Source organism: Cervus canadensis, chromosome X (genome assembly GCF_019320065.1).
Source record: "Cervus canadensis isolate Bull #8, Minnesota chromosome X, ASM1932006v1, whole genome shotgun sequence".
Classification (NCBI taxonomy): Eukaryota; Metazoa; Chordata; class Mammalia; order Artiodactyla; family Cervidae; genus Cervus; species Cervus canadensis.
The window spans coordinates 117,123,419-117,143,512 of record NC_057419.1 but is presented as its reverse complement, the minus strand read 5'-3'; the positions used below and the strand labels follow the sequence as shown (position 1 = coordinate 117,143,512).

General features: G+C 43.1%; 1 protein-coding gene and 1 non-coding gene across 2 annotated transcripts in view; one reads left to right on the top strand and one right to left on the bottom strand.

Annotated features, from left to right (window-relative positions):
* Positions 1-3,139: 3,139 nt before the first annotated feature.
* The window catches only part of GPC3 (glypican 3), a 439,290-nt gene continuing 422,335 nt past the window's right edge, over positions 3,140-20,094 (bottom strand). The window contains exon 8 of the mRNA XM_043459569.1: positions 3,140-3,647. Within this exon, the coding sequence (XP_043315504.1) occupies positions 3,478-3,647 (170 nt within the window). The 3' untranslated portion in view covers positions 3,140-3,477. The remainder of the gene's footprint in view (positions 3,648-20,094) is intronic.
* On the top strand, positions 18,559-18,662 carry LOC122436126. The gene has a single exon (XR_006267895.1). It is a non-coding gene; the product is annotated as a U6 spliceosomal RNA (small nuclear RNA).

Genomic DNA, 20,094 nt, shown 5'->3' with positions numbered 1-20,094 from the left:
GAACAATGGGTAGAAATTACAGGAAGGCAGATTTAGGCTCAACCTATCAAAGACTGATTCATATACATTCATTATAATCTCATGTGTGTGAATATATACATACAAAGCAAGAAAAATAAGTGGAAATATTTCAATCAATATTTAATACTAACTATGGGGTATAGAATCATGAGACAAATGTCATCTTTTAAACTTTACATGATGATGTACAATTAGATTTTGATTACGTGTGTATATTTCTTTTGAAAAAAATGAACTTTCTAAAAATTGGAGGTGTCCAGCAACCAAATAGTCTGCTTTGCAACCTTGTGAGAGCTCTGCCTTAGGTGCTAATCAAACACGGGTTGTGGGATGAACTAATGGGCCCTTTTCAACCTAGGGATTCAGTATGTTGTTACATGATTTAACCTTGTTCAAAATATCAGAGTTGAGCTGGTGGAAGTTCACACATGGATCCAACGAGAAAGAGGCCTGAAAACTCCCAAGATGGTGCAACTTTCCAAGTACTGAGCCTGGTCTAAGGCCTCCCAGGTGGTGCTAGTGGTAAAGAACCCACCTGCCGATGCAGGAAACAAATATGGGTTCGATCCCTGGGTCAGGAAGATTCCCTGGAGGAGGGCATGGCAACCCTCTCCAGTATTCTTGCCTAAAGAATCCCATGGACAGAGGAGCTCAGCAGGTTACACTGCGTAGGATCACAAAGAGTCGGACATGACTGAAGTGACTTAGCACACATGTACACAGGCTTAGTCTAAGGACAAAACTGTCATCTTAACAGAATTCATGTAGGATGTTTAAAGCAAAGGGTAAGATAAACACTTCAAAGGTATAAAGCTACCAGCAACTAGCTGTGAAACTAGATTCTGAACTAGGAGAATAAATACAGAGAAATGGGAAAAGGCATGGATAAAATGCTAAGAGAAACAGGCCATTGAGTAAAAGTAAAATGTCAATAGGAGATGGTGGATTTTCCATGTTTTGTAAGTGTGAGTGGATATTTTAATTCCGACCATTTAGCTGAAGCCAGAAGGTCTTGGACTTTATATAGAGTCTTCTGCTGGTCATCACTCAGCGGGCATGAACTGTAGTGGTGGTGTACCGAGATTACAGAAACACTGCCTGGCTTGGGTCATGTTCTGGGAACTGAAGTGTATCAAATATGACCTGAAGCTGGCAACGTCTTGAGAGGCACGTGGCAACAGCACATGCATAATTCCATCACCGGGCAGAGGGACCGGCACTTACTTCCTTTTGGGACCAATGATGCCACAAAATCAGAGCAACAAATAAGCTAGACATTTGGACTGGATTGTCCCTTTTACAAGAGGGAAACTGAGGACTAAAGAAGGGAAGTGAATATGAAAGATGTTCAAAAACAGTCCCTTTTGTCTCCTAGAGAGGAGAAAAGGACTTTAAGGTGGTGCCCTTCTGTTTGTAGGCATAAAACCCAATCTCAGGGTCACATTTTTGCCACATTAATTAAAACCTTGCTGTCAAGTGACAGGGACAGCCATTAGGCGCTAACTGGGCTTTCGAGCCTTCTGGTCTACTGGTAGTGTAGCCTGGCATACTCTTGAGTCCAAGGAACAAACTTTTGCAGTATTTAGGTTTCATGAATCAAAGAATAATGATTCTCATAAATCTTACTCAAATACAGAAATAATGATGTTTAAAAGATAATGCCTGTTCAAGTTTTACCAACCACTACAAATCATTGAAAGATGCTAACAAATACCACTGATTCTAGCCTTGACCAAAACCAAGTGAAGGAAATGCTAAACCAGAAGTTTCCAATTTGTATTTGCAAAAATTTCTGCAAAGGATGAACATGGCTACCAGGAACTTGTGCTCCTCAGGAGACCCTGATGAAAGTGTGTTGTTGACCCATAAGTTGTGAGAAATGACCCCCCCCCCTCCTCCTGTCACCCTGCAGAAATGGGAGCTCCTGGTTGGGACCGCCTCCCAGAGTCAAAGGGGATGTCTCAGCCCGTCCCTGACCTTGGCTCACACTCCAGCTGTGTGCCCAGCTCCTCTCTCCTCATCCTTCAGCTTTGCTTCTCCTTGCCCTCAGGTGGGTGTTGAGGTCCCACTTATAAAAAGAGTCAACAATGTTTCTGGTGACCAGATCTGGCAAATGGGCAATAAGCCAGGCCTTGGAAACAATGTCAAGTCAGTCATTCCTGAGGTTCTTTGGCAGCAGAACACTCAAAGAGCAGCATCGGCATCATTATTAGGCTGGCGTATGTGTGAAACACAGTTTTCAGTGATAATACTGGGCCTACAATGGACAGAAAGTTGGTGTTGGAATTAGTATTGGTGCCAGACCTTCTGCTCCATGAGAGCGGGATCCAATCTGTTTTGTTTTCTATCATCTTGCAGCTGGTAGAGTGCCTGACAGCCAACAGGTATGCAAGGCCTAGTTGTGAAAAAAACAACTGTTGAAGGAACCTGTCTGAGGCCAAGAGCTGCGTTGCTTCCTATAATCCTGGGTCTCCTGACAACAACCCCTATGACCTGACCCAGGGCAACTCCTGGCCTTGTCATGTGGCAATGCCTGGAGAAGAGTGACAGGGAGCAAGGAAGCTGGGGGAAGTACTCCTTTGTACCCTTGGGGACCCTTCTCTGGGTAGGGGGGAAGGAAGAATAATGTACATGATCCATACAGAGGATTTCTAGTTGGGCAAAACATTTTCAGCAAAGTGAAATTTGTAAAGAGAGATGGGGGGGGGGACTATTTTGATGTGTCTTTAGTTTCATAGGCAAGACACTCTAACCCATTTATTTTTTAAAATTATTTGGCTGCGCTGGGTCTTAGTTGCAGCATGCGGGAGCTTTAGTAGCAGCATGTGGGATCTAGTTCCTTGATCAGCAATCAAACCCATCCCCCCTGCGTTGGGAACATGGAGTCTTACCCACTGGACCATCAGGGAATTCCTTCTAACCTATCTAAGTGGAGATTATGGATGGGGTGTGTGTTGGGAGGGATTGGCTTTGACTGGAGCTTGGGGCCAAGACTGATACTCACCCAAAAGATAGGCAGGGAGGGGGATTTTCTTATACGGAATAGAAAGCTAGGTGAGGAGGAGGAAAGCACTTCATGGTCACCATGTATGAGGGCTTACAAAAAAGACTCAACACATTTTTATTTGAGTGTTTATTATTTTTTTTTTCCAAAGAAATCCATGCAAAGGGAAAGACAGAGAGAAAGACATGGCAACCATGTTCTAGCAGCCAAACATAGGAAAATAATTTGGCACAATTTGTTTATTGCAAAAGAATCTATACTACCACTAAAATTTGCCCTCCTTACGGAGATGCCATGTGATTTTCGAAAACGTAACGCAGGGTTAGTCTTCTACTTAATGGCTGAAGGAGGTACAGAAGATAAAAAAATAGGGAAAAAGAAAAAGGTGGTTCCCTTTATAGAGGGAGACCACAGGGTGCTGAAGGGCAGCACATATACTGTGAGCCTGGCAGTCAGTGCACCAGGAGGAAAAACCACAGCACAGAGATTGCCAAGCTGGTGAGAAGCTTCAGGGGAGGATGGCCATTCCCAAGGTTGTGAGAGGCAACTATCTCATTGTCCTTCTGATTCACATGCTGCTTGCTTCCAGGAGCATCGTCCACATCCAGATCATAAGCCAGTTCTGCCGAGAGAGAAGAAAGACTTTAAATGCAGGCTCACCAACGGCCTCAGGTGTGCACTCTTCATGGCCCAGGCACTTGTCTGGACTGCTGGGGTAGCCTGGCTTTGAGTTCCTCCTTTCCTTGAAAGGAAGGCCGCCGGGAGATGGGAAGAAAACATGGGTGTGGAGTTGGGGGCCCGCTCGAGGAAGAGGGCTAGTGGTGTTCCTGCCAGAGAGCACACCAGCAAGGCGCACGCAAGCTGGCCACTCCCCTCCTGCCTTTGGCTCCACCCACACCCTGGGGTGCACACGGGCCCTTGTCATGTCTGCTGGTGGCAAGGCTATGCCATGTGGGTAACTTACATGCATGGTCTCATGTGTATGTGTGTTGGTGGGGGAGGGGATGTGGTGAACCCCCAGGGTACCTTTACTGTGTCCTGCACCCCTGGGAGCCTTGCCTTAGAGCTGACAGTAAGGTAGTTTGCCATTGAAAGTTGTTTTATTTTTCTGAAATATTTCTTCTTTTATCTATAGGGTCTTTTCACTTCTGACTGCCAACACACACACACATGATATGCATAGGATTTAAACTGATATCAAGTAAATTAAGACTAAGGAGAGGCCTATGGGTAACAGTCCTTCTTTGACTGCCTACCATTTATGAGATTATCTTCATGATTCTGAAAAGAAACTGGGGTTGGCCTAACTCAAAAGTCCCCCAGAAGGCAAATCTAAGTTGATAGTGGTGTATCAGGAAATTAAAGACGGTTGGCCCAGGGCTCAGGTTCTTTTAGATTTGCTTTTCCAGATTTAGAGTGCAAATCTTTTCCTTTGGCTTTTCTAGACTCGGTCACCAATGTTTCTATTTCAATATCTTGTGAAGGTGATGTGCTGTGAGCAACTTCAGCAGCCAACTGTCCTGTGGCCAATGGAGCCAGAAAGATCTCTTGGGGACATGGAGATGCTTAGCAACAGGCACAGAGGAAATGACTGGGATTCTGCAGAAGGAAGGAAGGAAGAGGAAGGAAGAGCTCCTCTTACAGCGGATGAAACATGCAATAAGTCACAGGAAGAAAGTGTGGGGACTCAGCTAGTCCAGGATGTGTGCAGAGCAGGGCCTAAGACCAGGGCTGCTGTTAACACTTGGCATTGCTGAGAGCAGACAGCAAAGTCAAGGTGATCAAAGCCAAAGGCTCTGATTACACAGTCCGCAGTGCTACTTTCCAAAGGGCTATTGCAGTTTATAATGCCACTAGCAATGATGAGGGAACTAAATTTATTATGTCTCAATAAAAAAAGATATTGTAGTCTGTATAAGATGATACCTCACAGTTTCTTTAATTTGCATGTATCTGATTACCAGTATGGGCTTTCCAGGTGGCGCAGTGGTAAAGAATCTGCCTGCCGATGCAGGAGACGCAGATGCGGGTTCATTCCCTGGATTGGGGCGATCCCTTGGAGGAGGGCATGGCAACCCACTCCAGTATTCTTGCCTGGAGAATCCCATGGACAGAGGAGCCTGGTGGGGTGTAGTCCATGGGGTTGCAAAGAGTCGGACACAACTGAGCACACATGTGCAATTACTAGTATAGATGAACTTTTTTTTGTCCACTAATTATATTTCTAATGAAGGACAGTTCATATCCTTTGCCTTCTTATCTAATTGGTATTGATGTTTTTCCCATTAATCTGAATGCACATTTCATTGAGTCCTTTGCTTATCATATTCAATACAAATAATTTTTCTATTTTGTAATGAACTATAATTATTTTTCATTCCTGTACAAGAAATGATGTCCTAACTTTCAATATATAGGAATCTGACCACATTGTACTCTTCTGAAGCTGAGAAAGTGTTTCTTCTTCATTGTTGATAATAATTCAAATCAAAATTTCCTGCGAACCTTCTTACTGAGGGAAAAGCAAATCAACAGACTAATCTCCATTCCTTCTCCCCCCAAAATAACTAGATACAAAGAAAATCAAAGAGAAAAAGAACAAAGAGCAATGCTTCGCTTGGAAATCAGACCTCTGTCTCTGCAAGGTGAATGGTGCAGAGCATGCAGGCGGAGGTCAGCTGTCAGTCGGCAAGGACAGTGCAGGCTTATAGGGCCTGATCAGATTTCACCAGCATTGAGAACACATATGGCTAGACCTGTTGAAAGCCCAGCCTTGAGTCTCACGGCAACTTCTCAACTTAAATGAAGAGGAGTATTTTTAGGACTGACCTGAATGAGAGCCCTCTCAGCAGTGCTTTCAGATTCCTTTTCCGGATATTCCCCTTGCCCAACATCAGGATTAAACAAACAACATCTACTACTGTGACCACTCAGTTCCCCTACTATTTATCTTGCTCTTCAAATAATCCATGAACACTACACACTTTTGTCTACTATAGCAGTTATGGTACACCCAGGAATTATGTTAAATCCAGCAGTTTCTCATCTTTGTACCACCCAATACATCTTTTGTTATGTCTATATCTAGGATCTATGTTTTGAAATTATAAAAATGACTACCAATTATTGAGTCCTCATTGTGTGCCAGGCACTGTGCTAAGTACCCTTTATATACATGATCTCATGTAATTGAACACTCTCAGCAATGTTATGAAATAGGTATTATAATTCCCATTTTACTGATGAGGAAGCTCAAGCTCAGGTTACTTTTTTGCCCATATTTACACATCTGGTAAGTGGCAGAGGTGTTCTTTGAACACAGGGCTAACTCTGAACCTCACATGGAGCTATACCATACACAAATTGAAAAATTTTATATACCAAATATACTGCAGTGATTGAGTAGTAATGGGTTCCTTCTTGGAAAAAAAGAAAAAACTCAATTAGTGAAAATATCCTGCCAATGAGAACTAAAAACCAGATGAAATAAATGAAGCAAAAAGACAACTTACAGACTGGGAGAAAATATTTGCAAATGATGTGACCAACACCAGCTTAATTTCCAAAACATACAAACAGTTCATACAACGCAACAACAACAAAAACCCCAACAACCCAACTTAGGTCTTATGGGCCTGAGACTTAAATAGACATTTCTCCAAAGAAGACATACAGGTGGCCAACAGGCAATAAAAAGATGCTCAATATCACTAATTATTAGGAAAATGCAAATCAAAACCACAATGAGATATCACCTCACACCAGTCAGAATGGCTATCATTAGAAACCCTACAAATAACAAATGCTGGAGAGGGTGTGGAGAAAATGGAACCCTCCTACACTGTTGGTGGCAATATAAGTTGGTGCAGCCATTAAGGAAAACATTATGGAGGATATCCCAGAAAACTAAAAACAGTTGACATATGATCCATCAATCCCACTCCTGGGTGTATATCTGAACAAAACTATAATTCAAAAAGATACATGCACCTCAGTGTTCACAGAATCATTATTTACAATTGCCAAGATATGGAAGCAACTTAAATATTCTTCCACAAATGAATGAATAAAGATCTGGTGTGTGTATAAATACACACACACATATATATGGAATATCGCTCAGCCATAAAAAAGAATGAAGTAATGCCATTTGTAGGAATGTGGATGATGTAGAGATTATCATACTAAGTGAAGTCAGGAAGAGAAATACAAATACCATATGATATTATACTTACATGTGTGGAATCTAAAATATGACACAAATGAACTTATCTATGAAACAGAAACAGACTCACAGACATAGGGAACAGACTTGTGGTTGTCAAGGAGGAGGGAGGGCAGGGGAAGGATGGGAGTTTGGGATTAGCAGATACAAACTACTACATATAAAATGGATAAACAACAAGGTCCTACTATAGAGCACAGGGAACTGTAGTCAATATCTGGTGATAAACCATAATGGAAAATATAAAAAAGGTATATATGTGTATAACTGAATCACTTTGCTATAGAGCAGGAACAGAACATTGTAAATCAACTATACATCAATAGGAAAAAGCGCATGAGAAAAGTCAATGTTTTCGCATACAACCAATCACATAGTTGATTAAGTAGCCTTCTTAAGCTTTGTGAAATACTGAAAAGAGGTTTAGGTTTTGGGAGCCCAAATGGTTTTTATATCAGCTCTATTTTCCTGAAGCAATTAGCAATGATGGCCAAGGCCATCAGACACACACCTGGTACAAAGCTGGGCCAAATCTCCTACCTCCAAATGATCCTAGGAATATTCAGAATAATACCTTCCTGTGCTTCCTAAGCTGTGGCTGTGGGTTTCCCGAGGCTTCCCACCCAGCAGCAATAAAGCTTTATCACTCAGTCCTATAGCCAGGCTCCTGTGGCTGATACCGATGGGGGTCCCAGCAAAGATACATTCTGAGCCTGGGCCACCATCATGAAGAATAGAGATGAAGAGGACAGCTTAGCATGACAAGGAGGCACTATAGGACACAGAGGAAATAGAGATTTGGTTAAGATAAGCTTGGACATTCCTGGACAGGGGAAATATAATCCAGTTTAATTCAACAAACTTGGTGTTGGAGAAGACTCTTGAGAGTCCCTTGGACTGCAAGGAGATCCAACCAGTTCATCCTAAAGGAGATCATTCCTGGGTGTTCATTGGAAGGACTGATGCTGAAGCTGAAACTCCAATACTTGGGCCACCTCATGCGAAGAGTTGACTTATTGGAAAAGACCCTGATGCTGGGAGAGATTAGGGGCAGGAGGAGAAGGGGATGACAGAGGATGAGATGGCTGGATGGCATCACCGACTCGATGGACATGGGTTTGAGTAAACTCCGGGAGCTGGTGATGGACAGGGAAGCCTGGCGTGCTGTGATTCATGGGGTTGCAAAGAGTTGGACACGACTGAGCGACTGAACTGAACTGAACAGCAGCCTACTATGTCCCAAGCATTGAGCTAGAAGATTGGAGAAAGACTTAAAGTTTGCCTTTAGGAATCCACACTATGGTGGGATTACAGACCAATAGACAAACCAACAAGACACTTGGCAGAAAGTGGAAAGGGTTCAGATAAAGGCAAAAATGAAACACCAGGGGATTAGAAAGGAGAGAAGGGACTTCCCTTGTCTAGTGGTTGAGTCAGCCTTCCCAACCTAGATGTCCATTGACAGATGAGTGGATAAAGAAGATATGGTATATATATATACAATGAAGTATTACTCAGCCATGAAAAGGAATGAAACTGGGTCATTTGTAGTGATGTGGATGGTCCTAGAGTCTGTCATACAGAGTGAAGTAAGTCAGAAAGAGAAAAATATCATTTATTAATGCATATATGTGAAATCTAGAAAAATGAACCTATTTGCAGGGCAGGAATAGAGATGCAGACAGAGAGAATAGACATGTAGACATGGGGTGGAGAAGGGGAGGGTGGGACATATTGAGAGTGTAACTTGACTACCATGTATAAAATAGATAGCTAGTGGGAAACCTGGTGCTCTGTGATGATCTAGGGGGTGGGATGGGGGTTGGGAGGGAGGTTCAAAAGGAAGGGGATGTCTGATTCACATTGTACGGCAGAAACTAACACAAAGTTGTAATGCAATCATACTGCCAAAAAAAAAAAAAAAGAAATCCGCCTTCCAATGCTGGGGGTGCAGATTTGACCTCGGGTCAAGAAACTAAGATCCGACATGCCACGGTGCAACTAAGGCTGCACCACACCTCGAGAAAGCCTGTGTGCTGCAATGAAGACCCAACACGGCCAAAATATAAATTTTAAAAACAAAGAAGGAAGAGAGAAAAATTCCAAATAAAAGCTTACTGGAAGGCTCCTTTGGACAATTGGGTTATAACTGCGCCATGAAGCATGGGTGGACTGTGGCAGGGCTGAATGAGATGGTTACCCATTTCAGGCAGAGGGTTGCACTTGAGTCAAATCATCAATACCTGAGAATACTGAGAGGGCACACTCAGTGCGAGCCAGTAGCCTCTATGGAGGGAAGCAACGTTGAGTGCTCATTGTTGTGGAGTGTGTGTGTTTGTGCAAGTGTTGCTTGCTGGATGATCAAAAGTAAGGCAGCAAGGACAAGAAAATAAAGGCCAGATCTTGACAGATTAGAAAGATAAGACTTTATTCTGTGGGCAATAGGGAGCCACTGCAGGTTTTTAAGTAAGGAATCCATACAATCTGTTTTGTGTTTTTCAGAAAGATCATTGTTAACAGTTTGGAGGACAGCCCTAAGTGGGTGGGAGAGACTTGTCAGACATCTTGTCTTGGGAAAAACAAGAAGCCTGTGGGAACAGTATCTGGGGATCTGCCAGTAGCAAATATTTAAAAAAAATTCAAAAACCTACGAAGAAGCTAAATCTACACCAAACCAAGACCATCTTATTTTGCTACATGCCAGATGCATTATGGGGATCACCACAAACCATACTCTTAAATCACTCATATTTTTATGTTTATCAGTGATGTTTGTACATAGTGTAAAATGTACATAAATTGTTTCTGTCTTGCAGTTGAATGTCAGTGAGAACCTTTTGGGCCAGCAAGGAGATTTTCATGCTAAATTCAAAAATCTGTTTCTATTTGTCATCAGTTTAACTACACCCAGAGGGTTAGACCCAACAATCTGTACTAATAACACACTCAGCCACGACTCTCATTTTGCTCTTCTGTCCTTTGTGTTGCAGATTAGATAATCCCTTTAAATTATCATCAGTCATTTAGGCCTGAGCTTTGTATGGAAAAAGTTTTCTGGATTGGACGAAGCACTTACTCTGGGGTACAACCCTGAATATTTATTGGAAGGACTGATGCTAAAGCTGAAGCTCCAGTATTTTGGCCACCTGATGTGAAGAGCTGACTCATTGGCAAAAAACCCTGATGCTGGGAAAGGTTGAAAGGAGGAGGTGAAGGGGACAACAGAAGATGAGATGGTTGGATGGCATCATCGATTCAATGGACATGAGTTTGAGCAAACTCTGGGATATGGTGAAGGACAGGGAAGCCTGGCATACTGCGGTCCATGGGGTCACAAAGAGAAACGACTGAGAGACTGAAACCACCACCACCAGCCCCATTCTTAGTTATTCAGAATCTCTTAGGGGAGTTCCTAAGGAAGATGCCTCCATCCTGGGAGTCTGGAGCCCTGGGTTCCAGACCTGACTCAGTCACTGAGTTACTATTTCACCTTTGGCAAGTCACTTCTCCTGGGCCTCAGTCACCCCAGTTTGCTAAATCAAGGTACTGAACTAGATGAACTCTAAATTTCCTTCTAGTTTTATTTCTCTCTGATTCCAAGACTCTTGGGGCCCAGTGAGGAGCACAGTCTGCTCAAGCCGCCATCATTCCTCTACCCGCAGCAGCCAAGATGGCTGCCCCACCAGAGCACCTGCAAGCAAGTAGATGCAATCAGTTGCTTTTCCTGGGGTGTGAGCCTTCCTAGTGATGTTCACCAGCTACCAAATTCTGAATCCTCTTTCTCCTTAAGCTGGTCTAATGGTGGATAAGAGACCTTGGCAAGAAATAAATCCATGTTGGACTGTTTTTATTTTCTTTAAACCCTGACGTCTCCTAAAGGCCATAAACACCAAGCCCTGGGGGAGAAGTTGCCGGGGTACATCAAGCAGGCGTGCACAGGCAGCCAAGGAAGATCTGTCAGCCAGTGAGACAAGCCTTTGGGCCCTTACAGAGCCACTGGGGTCTTGAACATATAAGAAGATTCAAACGCTCACCCTCTGGTGGCATGGGCATCAAGCAGGGCAAGTCTCTGATAGAGGGGCCTCACCCACCCCAACTGGTGGACTTCACAGGGGCAGCCCAAGAGAAGAATTGTCATTGCAATACCAGGGGAGCAAATGCTGCTGCTGAGCCGAACAGGGGGTGTCTTCTTTGCCAAGCCTTCACCAGCAGAAGGCTTCAATGCAGGCCCTGATATGGCAACAGAGCAACACTGCTCTCCCTGTGTCTTGTATCTGCTGTGTATGGTTGGGCCCTGGGACATAAGTATGTGAAACCAGCAGTGCACTGCTTGGTAGGCCCCTGAGGCTGAAACTGGGGAAATCACTAGAAATTGTACTATTGCACACTCTGCTGCCCCTTCCCACAGAAGCCTTTGGGCCATTGGCTTCTGAATCCCTAATTGATCTTGGTTTTCCTTGTCCTCCCCTCAATACAACTTTCCTTCCTGCCACATCAACGCCCCCCACCACCACCTTTGTGAACTTTCAGGTGTGAAATGACTACTTAAGACTTGAAAGCAGAGGAAAATGACTTTGTTAATGAACCTCAGGTCTCTGGGAGTGAGTCGGAGATTTTCTTCTTCATAGATCAGACGAGGGAAATGGCACACTTGAGGCCTCTGGTTTTAATTGGTCTAATGGGACTCCTTTTAGGGTCCATTTCACAACGTGCCTTCGTGACAAATAAGTGAGCTGCCAATTTCGCCAACTAAGTGACTGCAAATTCTGGGAACAATCCAGTCACTGCTCCTGGAAGAGGGCTGGGGCAATGAGATGCCCACTTCATTTCCTACAGCTAATTCCAGCCTACAAATACCCTTAGGTACACTGCTAGGATGTTGAAAGAATACAATGGAGAGAGGCCTGGCCTTTCTTCCTATAAGCTCTGTTTCTCAATCTGGGCTGGGTGTACCTTCAGATTACACGGCAGTGGGCTGTGGGGACATGAGGCCATGGCATGCTTCTTCCCAGGGATTTAGAGGGAAAAGCACACTATTTTATACTGGGACATACAAGGCTGTATGATGGAGCAAAAGGGTATTATTTGCAAACTCAGTTAAGATTTCATAAAGTATTTCCCATTTACTAGGACTTTCAGGTTATGTCCCAGATCCTCAGAATCAGGTGTTCACTCCCACTCTTCACTGCTGTATGGGGTACTAAGTATATTGGTTTTAAGAGCACCATGGGACACTTGGGTCACCCAGGCTTTGTATACTATCAAAGCTGGGCTATTCTGACCACATATTCCTGATTAATGACTTAAAGTAACTTTTGCGATGACAACTTCCTTGTCAGGAGAGGAATGCCACAGTAATTGCCCTTAAACGGGGCTCAGAAAGCTTAGTGTCTAATACAAAATGGTGTCCAGGGGATTCGGCCACTAACTATGTCTCACTTTTGTGTGTAGCCACTGAGAAAGGAACAAAGAAGAAGATCATGTAATACATTTGGAAACTGTCATTTTGCTGTAGAATCTGATTATGATGTGGGCCAGTGCTATACTTGTTTAGGTTCATCGCGAGTCAAGTCATATTCCCCGAAACAGAACAACTTCATCCTGGAAACTGACACTGTGGGTGGGTGGTGTGGGTGCTGGCTTTCCGCCACCAGCCTGAGAATGATCACCACCTTCCACAGGAGTGTCACAACTATTACTCTCAGAGATTCAGACCCTTCTCACCTGAGGCTGCCTAGGGGCTCCACAGGAATCACAGTTCCTCAAAGCCTTTCCTTCCCATGGGAAGTAATGGCCTGAGACTCATCGGAATATGAGAAGCTGGTGACAGAGCCATAATTCAGCCAGGGCCAGGGGAGAAGATGAAGAAAACAGGCTTCAAGAAGGCAAGTGAGAGCAGGCAAAGCACAGCAGAATGTTATAGAAAGGTCAAGGAAAGTAAGGACTGAGAAGAAGCTACTCAAAGTGTCAACAAGAAGGTAACGGAAGATTTTTGAGAGAACTTTCAATTGGGTGGTTGGGTTGGGCCAAAAACCAGATAGTACTGAATTGAGAAGAGAGTGAGAGATGATGTGGATTCACTCAATACTGATTAGCCTTTGGAGAAGTTTGAGAGTGAGTAAGATGAAGCACTGTTGTCGGAACTGTGTATTGTGTATATTGTGGCAGAGCTATCAGCAAACACCTGTACAACCAAGCTTCATTAGAAGGTGCCTCCAGAGTTCCAATTCAAGATGGTCTTGGAAATGCTATATTCTTGTTATCCCTGATGCATTAACAACCTGTACTAGATACCAGATACCTGTATACCAATGTTTATAGCAGATTATTCACAGCAGCCAGGAGGTGGAAGAAACCCAAATGTCTATCCGTCGATTAATGGATAAAGAAAATGTGGTCTACCCATATGATGGAATATTATTCAGCCATAGAAAGGAATGAAGTACTGCTGCCTGCTACAAGATTATATGAATGTTAAAAACTTGACACGAACTGAAAGAAGCCAGCCACTAAATACCACATAGTATATGATTCCATTTCTATAAATATAACTAGGCAGACTAGGCAAATTTTGGCAATAGTGGTAATGGTTGCACACATTACAAGTGTAAATAATGCCTGTGAATTGTATACATAATGGCTAAAAAGACAAGTGTTTTCTGAGATATATTTCACCATGATTAAAAAACTATAGAAGTCAAAAGATAATGGCATTTACGTGTACATCCTAGTTCCTAAGGGGAGTGTGAATGCAGCGTTCCTCTGGCATTTTACTTTATAGAGGAGTGAGTGTGTGTGAGTATACCTGATACCAAAGCACCCACCTCCAAAAGGTATGTTTTGAAATTCAAGTTGTCCAAAAAAATTTAAATGGATATTTAAGCACTACCTTAGAATTGCAAATATGGCTCCTCAATTGGGAGTGAAGGAAGAGGGCAATTTTTGTCAAGAATTTTAATCTGAGGTTATTTTAAGAGAAATTTATATACAACTGCAGGAAACTTACATTTACTTTTGTGAGTCACACAAATGCATTTTTTAAAAAATCAGTGAAGGAATAAATACACTCTGTCCTCATTACTTTAAGAAACTTAATGGTTTAGATTCACAGAGCTCTGTTTATAATATAAATTTCAAACATGATGCAGCTACAGAGGTATGCATCATTGGGCTTTGAAGATGTAGAAGAAAGATACAAAATGTCACTTTTTGTAGCCAAATCAAATTGCTGAGGGAGCAGTTAGGAATGAGGGAATGGCCTTATAGTCCCTTGGAACCCGTGCTCCAAGATGCTTAATAAAAAACTCTGATAGTATTTGGCATAGGGCTTTAGACAGATTTGAATGGGAAAACCCCAAATCTGGTAATCTTCCATTTTTAATCAGCCATGGTAGATCTTACAAAAAATGTACCTGAGAACTAAACTGCTTGCAATATCCAACAGCAAAGGAAAGTTACTAGAACAATAGCCAATGGGTCAAAATCGCTCAAGTCTCTGAAAACACTCAGCCTGGGTGTAGGAACATTATAGGCCAGAAATCAACAGGAGGCAGGTGTCCTCATAAATGAAAGATGAAAAGCCTCTCTACGTTCTTCTATCTGAAGCTGTTTCCTAAAAACTCTCCAGTTGTGAAATGCCCCCCTCATCATTAATGGGATTTGGGGAAATGAGTCTATTTTCCTGTCAATTTACTTGGAAGAACACAGTGTCATCCTGGCTCCCTCCTCCCTTCCCATCTTTGGGTCTGGACTGTCAGAACACCACCATTCACAAAGGTACCACTTCCTGTGTCCATGTGGGTGGTTTTGGCTGAGCTGCTTGGCATGTGGGATCTTAGCTCCCCGATCAAGGATGGAACCCATGCCCCCCTGCAGTGGAAGCATGAAGATTTAACCACTGGACCGCCAGGGAAGTCCCCCCTCCTCAGTCTTTGGGCAGTGACCATTTCTCCTCTTCTCAGCCTCTCTCCCTCTGCTTTCTCCCCTCCCGCCACAGTCCTCAGGGCCCTAGCTAGACAAGATGTCCATTGCTCTCCAATGGCCCACTGTTGTCCAGGAAGAAAGAATATGTTCTATTCTGTGACAGTAAAAATAAGACAAATACCCTTTTTCTCAATCACCTGTTGAATCACATTTCTCTCTGCTCAAAATCCGATGATGTCTCCCTACTGCATGTGGGTAAAGTCCTAGTTCCTTAGTATGGGCATTCATGAGCTTCTTCAACTCATCTTGTCTTGCTTTCCAGTTTCAACTGCCCATATATTTCCCCAAGTACCATATACTGTGGTCATACCACCCCATTTATCATTTGCTGAGAGTGGCAAGTGCTTTGAGGTTCCCATGCCTTTCTTCATGCTGTTCCCTCAACTTGGGATGGTATCTCTTTTTTTTCTCTCTCTCAGGTTTCAACTTACATGGCACTTCTTCCAGGAAGCTTTCTTTCCCTTAGTACCCTAGTCCAGATGAATCACTTCTCTCTCTGATTATTAATTGGATTGTACTTCTATCATAGCACTAATTTCAATCTGTAGCATACATAGTAGAGTTAGTCACTCAGCTAGACTTGGAGCCCCATCAAAGGAAGAAATGAGTCTTACTCCTCTCTTTAGCTCCCACCTGGTACTGAGCTAGCAGAGACGTTGAAAAACCATGAATGAATGAGTGAATCAATGGCCACACAAGTGAACATGTAACCCCATTCTACTGAGAATATGAAGGTGAAGGGCTACCTCCTTAGTAGATACCCTTCCTGAGGAGTGTATCTTCATCAACTGATGATTTCCTTAGCAGAAGGAGTCCCACTGAACAATGATGAACATAAGAAAAAGGCAGGGCCAACAGTGTGGGTGGCCCAGGAAGGACATGGCAGCGTTCAAACCCTGACCTTTAGATACCAAAACCCTCCTTTCAATAGCCAGTTCTCATTACCCACAGCATCAGTTCACTGTACTCAGTGTGGATGGAATCTACAAGATTTGCTTCTTACTCCGTTTCACTGTCTGGAAATCGATGCCTTACTATGTAAGCAAGGGACACATGCCAGCATTCTGTGTGCCACGCTGGGTGGGAAACAGGATTGCTGGTGAGCAGGTTCCATTTATTTCTCACTTGGAACCATTGTGATTGGCTTCCCATACCTTTGCCCCTTGCCTTTGCCCCAGATTCTACCCACCGCTGGACCACACCCTGCCCTTTCCATCACCACCAATTCCCAAATGAGGAGCTGTTTGCTGGTGATTGACATTTCAGTGCCTGTCCCTGCAACATCAAAATACATCTTCATTAATGAAGTCCCTTGCTTGGCTGTAAAAGCACAGAGCAGTAAGACCTCAATCCCTATAGTCACACGTGCCAGCACCCCTTCTCCTTGCAGAGGTCTGTGGAATGGCTGCCAGGAAAATACAATTATGTGCTGGCACGAGAAGAAATACAATTCCTTAACCTAAAAGTTCTGTGTTTTCATTTCCCCCCCTTTCCATTTCTCTATTCACTTCTTTTCTCTTTCCATTGCTCTTTAAACTCATTTCCTCTGTCCAATTATTCCCTTCTCTTCTGTCTAGTTGTTGCTCTACTAAACATTCTCTCCTGTCTCTACAGTGATCTTTTCCATATCCTTAGGCAAAGGGCAAGGTTGGAATCCTCTGATGGATTCCGAATGTTAAAGATGTTTTCTGCTCCTCTGCACTTTGATTTAAACGTCTAACCTGGGTTCCATTTGTTTTAGAAGAGGTTCTAGTATCTCCTTAATCTTCCATCAACATATCCATGGCCTTCCTGTTTACCCTCAGCACCGTTCCCGCCTCTCAGCTCTGTCTCCTTCATTGCCCCGCCCCCCACCGGCCAGCTCCACTGACCTACTTATCTGCCACTGCTCCACTCCCCTACACCAGGAATACCACTGTTGTTACTTCCCTTCACTTTCTCATCTCAGACTCTTCTTGCTTCATAGCCATGCCATTTTAGTACTCCTGTTTCACAGCCTTGTCCTTCTTCTAAGGGGAAAATGATTTGAACTTAAAAGAGGTAAAGAACTTTGTATAATTACTGCAATCTGACAATTGTGTAGGCTGCCCCTAGGCAGTGAGATCCATCTCTGGGGGTGGTCCATGAGAGTTTGGACAGCCATTTGGTAGAGAGACTGGTGAAGGGATTCAAACATAGAATGAGGGGGTGAAGGTAAATAGCTTCTGATGACCCTTCCAACCCCGAGATTCTAGGATTTCATTCAGGTCTTCCTAGGTCTCATGGCAGGGATAAAGGGTGAAGGGATGGTTCAAGTGACCTTTGCATTCCTCCCTTTGATACAGACACTGTCTGGAGAGGAATCTAAAGAGACTGCTTTGGATTCTCTCTTTCAAAGAAAGGGATCAGTGTCTTCTGGAGACCATGAGTAGCTTAGAGAGGAGGGCTTTAAGTTTGCCAAAGAGTTATCAACCAAGACATAAATTTAAGGGAGTAACTACTGACCTGCCTAGGGTAGGGAGAAAACTCCCCACAGAATCTGTCCCACTTACTAAGATAGAGGCCAAGTCTCAGAAATAACGTGACTATTTATCAGGCAATATGAAATGGGCATGGGCCTCCCTGGTGGCTCAGACGGGAAAGAATCTGCCTGCAATGCAGATGATCCAGGTTTGATCCCTGGCCCTGGGTCGGGAAGATCCCTGGAAAAGGAAATGGCAACTCACTCTAGTATTCTTGCCTGGAAAACTCCATGGACAGAGGAGCCTAACTGGCTACAGTCCATGGGGTCGCAAAGAGTTGGACACGACTGAGTAACTCACACACTATGAAACATGCATATATGGTATGGGATGGCCATAAGAGGATGCTGTCTATATAGATGACAGAACAAGCATCTTAGGAATTGTTTCCATGGAAAATTTTCCCTATCAATAGGAAACAATTGTCAGTAATTTGCAGGTGGTAGACACCTCGCTCAGTGCAGCCACATAATGGTATCATTCAGGATCCACAGGAAGAAAAGAGTATCTTGTAATAAACCATAGCATCACTGACTCAATGGATATGAATTTGAGCAAAATCTGGGAGATACTAAAGGACAGAGGAGTCTGGCGTGCTGCAATCCATATGGTTGCAAGAGTATGGGACACGACTTAGCAACTGAACAACAAAAATAAACCATAATGGAAAAAAATCTGAAAAAGAGTAAGTATGCATATATATGTGTATGTGTGTGTGTGTGTGTGTGTTGTGTGTATGAATCACTTTGCCATTCACCTGAAACAAAATGTTGTACATCAACTATACTTCAATTAAAAAAATAAATACATAAAAAATAAATAGGGTCGTGCTTGCTTTACATATACTAAAATTGGAATGATACAGAGACAATTAGCATGGTCCCTGAACAAGGATGACATACAAATTCATTAAGTGTTCCATATTTTAAAAAAACACATAGGGTCAAGGGCAGCCCTAGTTCCTTATAACTAAGAAGGGGCAGAAGTTTTCCATATTGTTTTTACCTGTCTACAGAATAAGGCAAATGTGCCTGTTAACTAAGACAAATACATCTCATTGGCCAAATCAATTTAAGAAGGGAAATGACTGAGAAGAACGAGGCATCAGGCTATAAGCATAAGAGAGGTGTTAGAAAATGAATGATGAGATTTCAGACTGAAAGGCCTTGCAGGGGCAATAAAGAAGCCACATTTAAAGACACTAAAATGCAATCAACAACAACAAAAACAGATCAGAACCAGGTCCTTATAGCCTGGCACTATAAAATGGAAATATATGCTAGATGTCAAATAATGAACACAGCAACTATACTGCAATCATCTGAAGGAAGACAGGGAATAGGGTGGTAGTATTTATTGCCTGGTGAAAAGCAAATCACACACATACAGGAGTTTTTGAAGTTGCAAGAGATTGGGGAAAGATCAGGATGTGGCATCAGCAATGTGCACTTCCTGCCTTTATTTCATGGGACTTTTTCTGACCAATTAGGAAGAAGAGATTAGACTGGAAAGTTCTCCCTGGAATCAGAGCTTGCTTCAAACTAAGTTCCAATAGATACTTTGTTCCCCCCCTCATTTTTACTTTTTAAAGAAATTTATTGAGTACATACCACATCACCTACTTCAAGTAAATTTCAGGTATACAGTTCAATGACTTTTAGTAAATTTAGCAAGGTGTGCAACCATTGTAATTCATTTTTAGACCATTTTTATCAGTCATGGAGCTTTACCCATAAGGTCCCTCATACCAGCTTACAGTTAATCCCTCAATGATTTCTTTTGAGTTTCTCATCTTGAGCTCTCTGCATCATCCAATACTGTTAGTTGGCTACTCTGTCTTGAAACTTGCTGTCCCCCTCACTATCTGATACTGCTTCCTTTCAGGTCCCTCCTCTAATCATTCTCAGACTGCTCTGGGGGCTGTTTTTGTTAAAGACAGGTGTTCTCTCCTTCTTTGACTCTCCTCACTTCTCACTTGATTAGCCTTCTTGAATGTTCTTACCTGTGGCCCTGGTTTTCTCTTTCCCCAGAATCCCAAATCTATCTCTTGCTCAGACATCTCTGGAAAGTGAACTGTTCTGACCTGGATGTCCTTCAGGCAACTCAGACTCAGTAAGCCACAAACAACACAGCATTTCTATTCCCTTAGCTGCTCTTCTTCCAGTGGGCCCCTGCTGCCCCACCCTCACCCCAGTTCAGATTAGCTTCAACTAGCCATCCAGTACATGAAAACTAGATGAGGCACAAGCTGGAATCAAGACTGCCGGGAGAAATATCAATAACCTCAGATATGCAGATGACACCACCCTTATGGCAGAGAGTGAAGAGGAACTAAAGAGCCTCTTGATGAAAGTGAAAGA